At 42.3% G+C, this 13,594-nt stretch overlaps 1 protein-coding gene across 10 annotated transcripts in view; it reads left to right on the forward strand.

Annotated features, from left to right (window-relative positions):
- Positions 1 to 2,457: 2,457 nt before the first annotated feature.
- Positions 2,458 to 13,594, forward strand: part of LOC125460790 (ataxin-7-like protein 1) — a 233,447-nt gene continuing 222,310 nt past the window's right edge. For 6 of the 10 annotated variants that reach the window (XM_048548709.2, XM_048548710.2, XM_048548712.2 and 3 more), the window contains exons 1-2: positions 2,458 to 2,736; positions 3,118 to 3,186. In XM_048548709.2, the coding sequence (XP_048404666.2) occupies positions 2,571 to 2,736; positions 3,118 to 3,186 (235 nt within the window). In that variant the 5' untranslated portion in view covers positions 2,458 to 2,570. Of the gene's footprint in view, positions 2,737 to 3,117; positions 3,187 to 3,271; positions 3,291 to 13,594 lie in introns of those variants that run through there. The other 4 variants (XM_048548711.2, XM_048548715.2, XM_048548718.2 and 1 more) reach the window with 2 other exon arrangements.

Below are 13,594 nucleotides of genomic sequence, written 5' to 3' on the forward strand. Positions count from 1 at the left end.
TCCCCTCCCCTCCTTTCCCTATCACTCTCTCTCTCTCCCCTCGCCTCATTTACCTATCTCTCTCTCTCCCCTCCCTATCACTCTCTCTCTCTCCCCTCCCCTCCTTTCCCTATCACTCTCTCTCTCTCCCCTCCCCTCCTTTCCCTATCACTCTCTCTCTCTCTCCCCTCCCCTCCTTTCCCGATCACTTGCTCTCCACTCCCCTCCTTTCCCTATCACTCTCTCTCCCCCCCTCCTTTCCCTATCACTCTCTCTCTCTCCACTCCCCTCCTTTCCCTATCACTCTCTCTCTCACCCCTCCCCTCCTTTCCCTGTCACTTTCTCTCCACTCCCCTCCTTTCCCTATCACTCTCTCTCCCCCCCTCCTTTCTCTATCTCTCTCTCTCCCCTCGCCTCATTTACCTATCTCTCTCTCTCCCCTCCCTATCACTCTCTCTCTCTCCCCTCCCCTCCTTTCCCTATCACTCTCTCTCTCTCCCCTCCCCTCCTTTCCCTATCAGTCTCTCTCTCTCCCCTCCCCTCATTTCCCTGTCACTCACTAGCTCTCCCCTCCTTTCCCTATCACTCTCTCTCTCTCCACTCCCCTCCTTTCCCTATCACTCTCTCTCTCACCCCTCCCCTCCTTTCCCTATCACTTTCTCTCCACTCCCCTCCTTTCCCTATCACTTTCTCTCCACTCCCCTCCCCCTATCACTCTCTCTCCCCCCTCCTTTCTCTATCTCTCTCTCTCCCCTCGCCTCATTTACCTATCTCTCTCTCTCCCCTCCCTATCACTCTCTCTCTCTCTCCCCTCCCCTCCTTTCCCTATCTCTCTCTCTCTCTCCCCTCCCCTCCTTTCCCTATCACTCTCTCTCTCTCCCCTCCCCTCCTTTCCCTATCACTCTCTCTCTCTCCCCTCCCCTCCTTTCCCTATCACTCTCTCTCTCTCCCCTCCCCTCCTTTCCCTATCACTCTCTCTCTCTCCCCTCCCCTCCTTTCCCTATCACTCTCTCTCTCTCTCCCCTCCCCTCCTTTCCCTATCACTCTCTCTCTCTCTCCCCTCCCCTCCTTTCCCTATCACTCTCTCTCTCTCTCCCCTCCCCTCCTTTCCCTATCACTCTCTCTCTCTCTCCCCTCCCCTCCTTTCCCTATCACTCTCTCTCTCTCTCCTCCCCTCCCCGCATTTCCCTCTCACTCTCTCTCCCCCGCCTTTCCGTATCACTCTCTCTCTCTCTCTCTCTCCCCTCCCCTCCCCTCCCTATCACTCTCTCTCCCCCCCTTTCCCTATCACTCTCTCTCTCTCCCCTCCCTATCACTCTCTCTCCCCCCCTTTCCCTATCACTCTCTCTCTCTCCCCTCCGCTCCCCTCCCTATCACTCTCTCTCCCCCCCTTTCCCTATCACTCTCTCTCTCCCCTCCGCTCCCCTCCCTATCACTCTCTCTCCCCCCTTTCCCTATCACTCTCTCTCTCTCCACTCCCCTCCTTTCCCTGTCACTCTCTCTCTCTCTCTCCCCTCCTTTCCCTATCACTCTCTCTCTCTCTCTCCCTCCCCTCCCCTCCTTTCCCTGTCACTCTCTCTCTCTCTCTCCCCTCCTTTCCCTATCACTCTCTCTCTCCCCTCCCCTCCTTTCCCTATCACTCTCTCTCTCCCCTCCCCTCCTTTCCCTATCACTCTCTCTCTCTCCCCTCCCCTCCTTTCCCTATCACTCTCTCTCTCCCCTCCCCTCCTTTCCCTATCACTCTCTCTCTCTCCCCTCCCCTCCTTTCCCTATCACTCTCTCTCTCTCCCCTCCCCTCCTTTCCCTATCACTCTCTCTCTCTCCCCTCCCCTCCTTTCCCTATCACTCACTCTCTCTCTCCCCTCCTTTCCCTATCACTCTCTCTCTTTCTCCCCTCCCCTCCTTTCCCTATCACTCTCTCTCTCTCTCCCCTCCCCACCTTTCCCTACCACTCTCTCTCTCCCCCCTCCCCCTCCCTCTCCCCTCCCCACCTTTCCCTACCACTCTCTCTCTCCCCCCTCCCTCTCCCCTCCCCCTCCCCTCCCCTCCCCTCCTCTCCCCTCCCCTCCTTCTCCTCCTCTCCCCTCCCCTCCCCATTTCTCCTCCCCTCCCCTCCTCTCCCCTCCCCTCCCCTCCTCTCCCCTCCCCTCCCCTCCTCTCCCCTCCCCTCCCCTCCCCATTTCTCCTCCCCTCCCCTCCTCTCCCCTCCCCTCCTTCTCCTCCTCTCCCCTCCCCTCCCCATTTCTCCTCCTCTCCCCTCCTCTCCCCTCCCCTCCTCTCCCCTCCCCTCCCCTCCTCTCCCCTCCCCTCCCCTCCCCTCCCCTCCCCTCCCCTCCCCTCCCCTCCCCTCCTCTCCCCTCCCCTCCCCTCCCCTCCCCTCCTCTCCTCTCCCCTCCCCTCCCCTCCCCTCCTCTCCTCTCCCCTCCCCTCCCCTCCCCTCCCCTCCCCTCCCCTCCCCTCCCCTCCCCTCCCCTCCTCTCCCCTCCCCTCCTTCTCCTTCTCCTCCTCTCCCCTCCCCTCCTGTCCTCTCCCTGTCACTCACTCACTCACTCCTCACTCTCCCCCCTCTTCCCCCTCCCACTCGGTTGAAGATGGCGGAAGGAGCCGAAGTTGACGTCAGGCGGTGGCGAGGGGAAGCGGAGGAACAAGAAGGCAGAGCAATGGCGACCCTGGAGCGGAAAGTGCCGAGTCCCGAGGCCTTCCTGGGCAAGCCCTGGTCCAGCTGGATCGACGCTGCCCGAGTGCAATGTGCGGACAGTAAGCGGCCTCCGTCCGTCCCTCCCTCGGGCTGGCGGCGTGTCCTCCCCCCGGGCGGGCGGCGGTTGTCTGCCTGCCTGCCCGCGGGGCCGCGGGTGGTCCCTGCCCGGCTCGGCCTGGCCCGGCCCGTCCCGGGTTTGGAGCTCCGGCCCTGGACTCCCTGACCCTCCTCGGGAGGCTCGGATATTCACTGCGTGTTGGTGTGAAACCATCACTGAACAAGTGCCTTCCTCCCATGTGGCCCCTGGGTCAGCACATCAACACTGGCAGTTCACATTGCTCAGGATTGTGCATCACTCACCAAGGTCGGGTTTATTTCTCCTTTTTTTGTGTTTGTTTTATTTTGTTTTTCATTTCTTCTTTCCATTTACTCACGTGTAGATCCAGAATCAGAGGACACTGGAAAAGAGAGCTCAAAGAACAGAGAGGTGATGAGGCTCAATAAAGAAGGTAAGGATGGCACACTGATGCTCAAGACAACAACACAACATTGTCCTGCCGTTGCAAAGTGAAATATCGTTTCCATATGTTGACCAGCTTCCAATCTTTGACAGGTATTGTTATGAATGAATGACAGACTCCTGACACTGATTGTGCAATGTTTACACTTGTTATACGTGTGTCAATATCAGTGGCAGGCCACAGAGGTGCAAAGGCGTCAAATGCTTTCCATTACATGAAACAGACCTTTATCTGATTTAAAGTTAATTTTGATTTTCAGCTGAACTCTCTTGCAGCTTCAGGATCTCATTGGATCCTGTTCGCTACTTACGCTTGGAAATTGTTGTCTTTGTGTTGAAATAGATGCATTTTGAGTGATGTTAAGTCTGTTCTGGCAGTGGTTTATTTACATGTGGGAATTTTGATATTCCCAGGTTTTCACTATCATGATTGATTGCAATGTTCGTGTAATATGATTTTAAAATCCTGAACCACTCATCAAACTTTAATTAATTGCACATGCCAAAACCCCATTCGCAGGAATTTGTTACAGCACAGATTTTTGCTGAAACTTGTCATCTGAATTACTTAAAGGAACATTGACAACTAGCATGTCGACTGGCTAGGAATGCCTAGAAATAGCTCTTTCCAAAGGAATACCATGCCATTAAAATAAAAACAACGAACTGTGGATGCTAGAAATCTGAAACAAAAATGGAAATTGTTGGAGAAACTCAGGTCTGGCAGCATCTGTTGTGAGAAAGCAGAGTTAATGCTTTTAAGTCCAGTGATCCTTCTTCAGAACTAATTTTCGCCAGCAATTTCTGTTTTTTCTTTTAAATACCTTCCTGTATTAACACTTGTGAAAAACACTGCACTTCAGCAGATGTTGTTGTACCTGGTACATTAGAACATGGTTTTCCGATTTTAATTCTGAAATGTTCCACTTGAATTGGATTTTATTAAAAGTAAAGTAATGAAGATGTATCTTTGTTAAGCATTATTGAATATTATATTGTTTAGCACTTGGCATATTGAAATGAAGTGTCAAACAAGTTTTACTGACAATAATTTAGTACCTTGAGTTCTGTGCTTGCTGTGCATTTAGTCACAGAATCACAGAAATTTTACTGTCAGAAGGAGGCCATTCAGCCCATTATGTTGGTATTGGCACTGGCTCTTCAAATGAGCATCATTACCTGGTGCAAATCACTGCCTCCATCTCCATAACGTTGTACGTTTATTTCTGTCCAAGTAATCATTCCAAAACCCTTTTGGATGCCTCAATTGAACTTGCCTCCACCACATTGCCAGACTCTCTGTAAAACTATTTCTTTCTCACCTCCTGGTTTATTTCTTTTAAAAATAACTTCAAATCTGTGCTATCTGCATTGATCCTTTTATGCACAGGAGCAAGTTCTCTCTATCTACTCTATCCAGCTCATTCATGATTTTTGAAAACCTCTGTCAGATCTCCTCTAGCCTTCAGTCCACCGACAACAGTCCTAACTTCTTCAATCTATCCTCATAACTGAAATTTCTCATCTATGGAACTACTTCTGTAAAACTCATCTGCACTCTGTGATGTATTCACATCCTTTCTGTAATATATCTTGGAGAACTGTGCACAATACTCCAGACGAAGCCTAACAAGTCTCTTACACTATTTTGACATCAGCTTCACACTCTTGTACTGTATGGCCCCAATAAAGGCTAAGATACCGAATGCTTCATTAATGGCTGCCCCAACCTGCCCTGCCACCTTCAATGAACTGTGTCCGTATACACACTGGTCACTCTCACTGTGCTAAAGCATTCAATTCTAGTTTCTCCAGCTGCTGTCCCACTTGGAGGTTCATGCAGCTGCTTTAGAAATATGATGAAATGTAGGTATCTGTGCTCTTGCACCCCTTTAGGATTATACCCCCGAATTTGATGTTCTTTCTACCAAAATGCATCATCTTGCATTTCTTTGCCTTGTGCCCCATTTTCCGCCTATGCAGCCACTCCACCAAATTGTCTGTCCTTTCAGAGTTTTACACTGTCCACCTCATGGTTTACAGTCCTTCCAAGATGTCTTATTTTGTGTCATCTTCAAATTTTGAAATTATCCTGAGCACCCCAAGATGTAGATAATTCAGTTTTTCAGGAAGTTCAGGGGTCCCAATACCGACCCCTGGGATACTCCTCTACAAACCCTCTTCCAGTTTGAAAAATGTTTATTAACTTTTTTACTGTCTGTTTCCTATCACTCAACCAATTTTGTATTAGTTTGCTTCTGTGCGTTTTTTTTCATGACGTTTATCTTTCCTCACATGTCAGTTGCGCGGCGTAGCATCAAATGCCCCTGAAAGTCAGTATAAACGGCATCAATGGCATCACTTTCATCCAGACTTTCTGTTACTACTTCAAAAAACTTCAGCAATTTAGGTAAATGTATGTTCCCATGCAGAAATCAATGCTAACTCTTACTAAAATGCTCACCTTATTCCATGTGACTGCGAATTCTCCCCTGACTAATTGTTTCTGGTTGATCTGGAGTTTCGATAATTTCCAATTGACCCGTAATGCCCGTACTGGTCCTCTGAAGGAGCAATTTACCTAATGTCATCCCCCGCAACTAGCCTTGCTGCTTCCTTTTCAGATAATAATCCAATTTTCTTTTGAATGCCTTGATTGAACCCCACTACATTCTTAGGAACTACTCTCCAGGTCCTAAAAGCTAGTGTTGTAACATGTTTCTCCTCATATTGCCATTGCTTGTTTTTCGCAAATTACCTTTAATCTGTGGCCTCTTGTTTTGATCCTTCCTCCAGTGGGAACAGCCCTTTCCCCACTACTCTGTTCAGAGCCCTTTCAAGTTCTTTTGACGACAACTCTTCTCTCATAACTGATGCATTCACATTGATATCTGCTTAATTCGTCCACAAGTTAGAATATTGTAATTTTCTATCACTTGTAAGATTAGTTTATTTATTCTTGAAACCACAGTGTGATTATGTTATGTGATAACTTTAGATGTGGTAAGTATTTTCCTCATTTAACACATTATTTTTATTTTCTTTCAAGAAGCACGATAAATGTTCACACTCAAATCAGTGTTTTAGCATTGTCGATTTGAGCAAGTGATTTGCACATTAGCCTTCACCTTGAGCTTTTTTTTAAACTGCCTTGTCTTTCACAACTGGCTGTCGTCTACAATAAATAATGCCATAAAGGAAGTAGAACGGTGAATTTGCAAACCTTAGAGCCCTTATGTGGATTTTACCCTTCTCCAACTAAATAAAATGTTGTGGGAGATCTTTAATAAGTCTTACCCATATGCTATACTAATTACCTCCAATAAATTGAGCATTTTTTTGCCTCTTTAATTTTTCTACAATTCAGTGTCTTTATCACTTTAGTGGTGAGTGCACTTTTAAGCAGCAGATGTACCTGCTGGAAATTTTCGTACTAGATATTGGGGAATGCCATTTTGCGGAATAAACTGGAATTGGGCTAGGAAGTTCTCAATTACCTATGTGACTAGAAAATCAAACAGGCTTTAGAAGTTTTCAAAGGGCTCGATTTTGTGAAGAATTGTTTCTGAAAATGTTGGTTCAGTCTTTTCACCTTTAAAATACTGTTGACTTAAGGATACATCAAGTATGAATGTGAGTTTATTTCCGGCAAATGTGATGGATAAGAAATCCTGAAATATATCCCATCTGTTAAAAAGAAAAATCACTTTCAAAGGGCTCTCCATGAGGTGTTTTGCAAGAAGCTTGCTACAAAGATTTCAGGCATATGGTCGAGGGGAAATCGAGTAGCATGGTTAGAAAATTGGTTGATGGCCAAGAAGCAATGTGGTCGGGGGAATGGGTAAAGCTGCAACCAAAGAAAGGTTGGAAGTGATGTGCCTAGGGGTTAATCCATTTTTGTTCACGGTGTGAATTGTTGCTTTGGGTTTGAGTATAGAGAACAGAGTCTTGAAATTTGATGACGCACGACTGGAATTTTAGCATGCAATGAGGAGAACTTTGAAAGGCGTAGCTAGGTTGGCAGAGAGGCAGACAGATGGCACATGCAATTTGTTATGGATAAGTGTGAAGTAATTTTTTTTTAGTTTATAACAAGAATGATTCCACTTTACGGAAAGATAAGTATATATGTAGACGAATATAAAAATTTTGGGTTCAACCCTATATTGCTCTGCATGAGAGTATGGGAAAATAAAACAATAAGAAACAGCTTTTTTTTAATAAATAATAAAGAAAGGTGCAAGAATGCAGAAGTTAAAATAAATCTGCACAAACCAGTGGTTTGGCTGTAGTTAAACTAATATATTGTAGTTTTGAGTATCCACTTGTAGGATGACCTTAAAGCCATAGGTATCATATAGAGTACAGTCAACAAGATGATATCAGATAGTTAGAGTTGTAAATGATTTGGATCATTTTCACTGGACCACAGTGAAAGCACACTGATTTAATCAAGGGTTTGAAAATTATTAATCATTTGAGGTGGAGTGGCTGGGGAAGACTATTGCCATTGGTCTGCATATCAGTGACTAATAGTAAATAATTTCAAAATCTTCACTAAGAGGCCAAGGAGAGAAGTTGGGATCAGTTTTCCATCTAAAATTTCTTTATTGTGCATAACCAGATTTTTTTCTAATGCATGGAACCTTCTATGTTGTACCATGCAGCTTGAGAGGAGCATTGATTAAGATAAGCATTTTGCATAGTGTTGAAACATTGAATTTTTTTTTCTCACAGTGCATTGCATACCTTAAGGAAAAATTAAATAAAGATTTAAACTAAAACAAGATGCATGCAAGAATTGAGCCTGTGGTTTGGCTGAATGCCCTCCTCCACTGGAAATCTTAACAGGGTGAAGAAATAATTTAACATATAAATCCCCCACCAAAATTAAGTCTTAAATGTGTGTATTTTAATATTTGTTCAAGGGATATAGGTGTTGTTGGCAAGATCATCATTTCTTCATTTTTCTCATTGATGTCAAAGAGATGATTGTGATGAGCTACAATTCTTGAGCTTCTGGAATCTGTGTGGTGACTCACAGTGTTGGTCGGTAGGGAGTTCCTGAAGTTCGACCCGGTGAAAGTGAGGGAAGAGTGATATATTTCCGAATCAGGATGGTGTGTAGTTCATAGGGGAACTTGCAAGTGTTGATGTTCTCACATGCCTACTTGTCCATATAGCTGTTTGAAAATCTGGATTTAGCGGGTAGTGTTTACAAGGCTTGATGAGTTCCTTCAGCGTCTCGTAAAAAATACATGTTGCAGCCGTCATATAGAGGTGGTGAAGAGTGTAATTAGTTTCCCATTCACCACCTGAAATAATCAGGTGGCTGCATAGTTCTGAATGGTGTTAAGCTTCTTTAATATTATTGGAGCTGCGCTCATCCAGGAAAGTGAAGAGTATTCTGTCGTACGTTGTGCCTGCTAGATGTTAAGAAGGTTTTGGAGTGTCAGGAAGTATTACTGTGGAATTCCAACCTCTGACCTACTTTTGTAGCCACAACCTTTATATGGCTGGCCCAGTTCAGTTTCCAGTCACTGCTACAATAAACTTAAATTTTATGCCACGCTATTAAAATTGAACGTAATTTCCAGTTTTGCTGTTTGTAAATGAACAAAAAATGATTTTGAAATCGATGATAACTTGCAGCTGGTTGTGACCTATCTTTTAATCATAGCTTGACTTTCTTTTTATAACAGTTTGCAGTTGTGCTTCTTAACTTGTCTGGTATTGGATAACATTTGGAGATAATTTGCCTCCATAATGCTGCAAACTATGTAGTTCTTTCAAAATACTGCTTGTACAAAAATTGTTCAGATTTTATTTGCTTTAGTCATCCACATTTATGACTTAGGAGAAACTATTTTGATTACTTTCATTTGGAATACTTGGTCAATTGTTAGAATAATAAAGGAAAATAATCAAATTTGAACTCAAGACAGTTTTAACTGTTGACATGCATACTGTTCGAAGTGGCTCGGATTAAAGCTCAAAACCATAGTTTAGAATGTGTTGTACTAGTTGGATTGGGTGATGAAAATCTGAGAGAGAATCCATTAGTTTATGATAAAGCTAATGAGGAAGTCTGATGTTGGCTTAGCACAAATTGTGAATTATAAGTTCCTCTGAACTGCCAGTGGAGTGGCCTGTTCTTGGAAGGGAGCTTTTGCCAATATGCTTACGTTTCACAGCACTAATCATTGTGAAATAAAGTACACTCTAATAATAGTTATGGCATTGCAACCACATGTTTTAAAATTGAGAATCTAAGTGAGAATGAGCTCTCATAGTCAAAATGCCACCAAGGTTCAAAACAGCAGAAGAAGATCATAAATTTGACCTATTTGAAGCAATTAAATGATGTCAAACTAGAACCTTAAAAGCTGGAAGATTTATTATTAATGTGGAGATATACTTTAAATGATCTGTTAAGTATTTTTTGTTTAATTATTTTCAACTGACTGCTGAAAATTTAATTCATGAACTGGAGTGTCATTCGTTCAGATTTTATTTCTTGTTGGAAATTTTAAATATGTTAAAACAATTAGATCACTTCCCCAGCTCTTTGCTTTCTGTATTTTGTTTTACATTAAAGTAGATACTCTAATTTATACTTCTGATTTGAGCTTTGTATGCCTCAATAAGGATTCTTTAATTTGAATATTTGAGGAGAAATACTGTTGCTTGCCCTGTTAACACAGGTTCCAGTTACGTTGAGAGGATGAGAGTTGCCTCATTCTTCTCTGCATTATAGGTTGGGCTCTGCTGAAAGAACCTATGGGCAGCTGTTAGTGCAGTGAATGTTAACCGCTAGCTTCAGAATCTGAGCTGATTACCACAGGACTCAAAAGAGGACGAAAATCATTTGCAGTGCCATGTTTGGAATTTAAAGGCAGAATGATGAAGAAAAGTTCACAAATGAGAGAAAGACACAGGAAAGTCAGAAGGGAACGTCAAAAAAGGTCGACCTGTTGTTGTAGGAGAGGAAAAGATACTGATTCAGCCACCGTACTGTCAGAAACAAAAGTTGATGTTTATGCTTTGAGGGCATCGGGAGGAATTTCAAGAATGCAGGGTGCAGTCATCAAAAAAAGAGGGTATAACATTAGATGGTGAGTAGAGGAAATCACTATGTCACTGAACGAAACAGAAATGGTCCAAGTAGGCATTGTCAGAAAGCACATGCGCATTCACATGTTAACTGTACAGTGTCTGAGAGAATGAGGAACATGAGCTTGTCAGTCAATAACGAGGAACCTATATTTTGACCCACTTAGATTTGATGAAACACTGTAAAGCAGGTTAAAATAAGGTTTTTTACTTTTTTTTAAAAAGTACAGAGAATTATAATATAGTACTGAAATGCCAATAATTCTGTGGCTTGAAAATGAAGCGTAACATAAAGGAGTTTATTGTACACTGAGGGAAGGAATGTTTTATTTACAATATGCAGCAATATTCTCAATGTATTTAGAAAGAACGTGTCAATGAATTTGCAAACATGGGATCACTGCAATATATGCTGCTACCTCCCATCCCCGGTACCAACACTATTTTAGAACTCGTCACAGATTGAAAGCCAGACTCAGTTTATTTTCCTTTAATCTGATATGGACAGTATAATCTTTGAATCTTTGCTAACTTGCAAAATGTAAACCTGTTTCAACTCTAACTCCTTGTAGTCATCTCAGACATCACTAGTTTAATTATATTCTTTTATATTGTGTGACCTACTGGTCTAGTGTTTCAGTTATTTCATTTCTCTAGAATATGTCAGTTAAGCTGTATGCACTTCTGTATAGTCATGACCGCTTGAATAAAGTGTGCTGAAGAGTTGCACAGTGTAGACCATTCGATAAAAGCTAGACAAATTCTAAGACAATGATTTACCCTTGATCTGTTAGTTTCCTTTTGTGGGTAAGTTAAGCATTAATTCAAATGTTCTATTTAACAGCTGGTATTCTTGTTGCAAGACTGCTCAAAATAGCTTTCATGTCTCTTTTGTGTGCAGCCTTTTAGCTATTTCATGTGTTTATGACTTAGCTAAAATTAAAATAAATGGATGCAACACTTGTTGCATGCTGTATGAACTGAATCCCAATGGGTCAGTGAAAAATTAATTGTAGCTAGTTTGTTGTTAGTTGCAATTGACACGAGATAAAGTTAAATATTTGATCATTGGCAGTGTTTGTTCAAGTTGAGTTCTGATATCTTTGTGCTGTGCTTAATTTTAAGTTTGTTCTATTTTGGATTGTGTAAATGTGGATTTAATATTGTGGTGCTGATTTTTTTTCAATATGTATCAGTAGGATAGCTACACATTATTTATATGTTTAAAAAAATCAGTCCATGGGCAAGTAATAGGAAGTTTTTTCTTTAATAGTATGTCACCTGTCACACCCAGTTGTATCACTCATATTTCCCCTGCTCTCGTCAACATGTTCTGAACCTCTCTTGCACACCTACCCAACCAGCTGCAAGATTCAGGAAATGCCAGTGAAAAATTCCTCTTGAACCGCTCAAAAAATGAACTGCTGCATAACAGAACAATTTTTTTTGCACCTCTGATTAACTCTCCATGTATTCTTCTTGATTGAAAATTTCCCCCGTCTTCCTGAAGACATTAACTCAATTAAGATATAATTTGGTAGACAGCTCACTGCCATTGGCTGAAGTTCATTTGGGAATTGGAGTGAAACAGAATTTATAAATTTCGCGCTGAATCTGGCAAGGTCACAGCATTACACATGAGCAGAACACAGTGTAATCAGGAGCTGAATTTTTCTTTCTTAGCCACTATTGTTTTTGTTTGGTGTAAGTCAGTTAATTCAGGATTCCCTTGTAAAATTCTTCAATCAATAGAGAGCCCTTTTAATCCTTTTTATAAAGTACATTTCGACTTCTTGTGAATGACTAGGTAATCAGTTTTAACAGTGGTCATTGAGAGGTAAATATTTGCCAGCGTACCCACAGAGAACTCTGTCAGGGCAGTAGTTTAACAAGTCATTGAAAAGCTTGCACCCCGAAGAATGCAGTATCTCTTCAGGACAGCACTGGATTGTCACTCTCCAAATATTTGCGATACAGAGACTGAACTACACTGCTGTGCAGCTACCATTCATTATCTCCATTTCTCATTTGCTGTTTACATGATATAATCCCATGCATTTCAAGTATTATGGAGTGCCTCACAAATTGAGGAACATGTAATTGATTGAGAATATTATTTCTCATTTTATCATTCCTAAGCCTGATATTTGAATAGTCATTCTTTTTGATAGTAAAAGTTATGCTGCGTCTGTGGTGACCTGAGGTCATGTAAATCATGTACATTACTCCCTGGCCGCTAAATATCCTACTGAACATATCTTATTCGTCCTGAAATCACAGAAATCGTTCATGACATGTGATTAACTACATTGTCAGGTATTAATTTATTTAACTTGTAACAAGGTAAAGTGTTGACACTTATTAGAATTAGTTGGTGCAATATGTGGAGTGACTGCTTGCTGTTATTTGCTTACAGCAGCTTTCAAATTACAATTTAATATCTGTTAATGATACCAGCAGCCACAATGCTACCTTTCAAGCTTGTACAGTTTAATTGATTAATGAGATATTTGCAAATGTGTATAATAATTGGGGAAAATCACAAAATACTTTTAAAATTGACAGACGCTAACTCATTTTGTGACATTTCATTAAGTTTATAGAAATTTATGATTCTAAGTTCAACTACAAAAAGCTGCTTTGCTTTAGATATTATGTACAGTGCTTTAGATATTATGTACAGACACACCTATCAATCTACTACACTGTCATTCCTCTGAAGCTCCTTGATTGTGGGAATTTATCCTGTGATTATGGAGAATATGATTGTCAACTTCTGTAGTGTTAGCAGTGGGTAGCTGTTACATCCTATATGGCCCATAGGCTCTCTCTGTACTTGGGCCTTCCTTGGTTTTAGGAGTGGAGGGAGGTTTCTTCGAACTTTGCTTGATTGCTGTTCATTTTTGACCTGGTTGGGTTAAATTCTTAACTTGCCTGTGTTCTGTCAATTTCAGTCCCTGTGTATCTCACTTGCCAGACCTTCTGTTTTCAAGTCAGAAGTCACATGATACCAGGTTATAGTCCAATAGGCTTATCTGAAATTGCAAGCTTTTGGAGTGCTGCACCTTCATTAGGCGAAGTGAAGAGAAGCACACAGGCACAGAATTTATAGGCAGAGAAATCAAAAGATCATACAAATGGTGAGTGGAGTGTTGACAAGCTGAATAACAAGTCTCTGCAGGTGATCAAAAGTGTCAGTGTGAGCAATGTGTCAACAGCTGAATAGCAAGTGAAGGCATGACTCATGATCTGATGCATTGAGGCAGAGAGATAATTACTAAAAG

This window comes from Stegostoma tigrinum, chromosome 18, assembly GCF_030684315.1.
Source record: "Stegostoma tigrinum isolate sSteTig4 chromosome 18, sSteTig4.hap1, whole genome shotgun sequence".
NCBI lineage: Eukaryota > Metazoa > Chordata > Chondrichthyes > Orectolobiformes > Stegostomatidae > Stegostoma > Stegostoma tigrinum.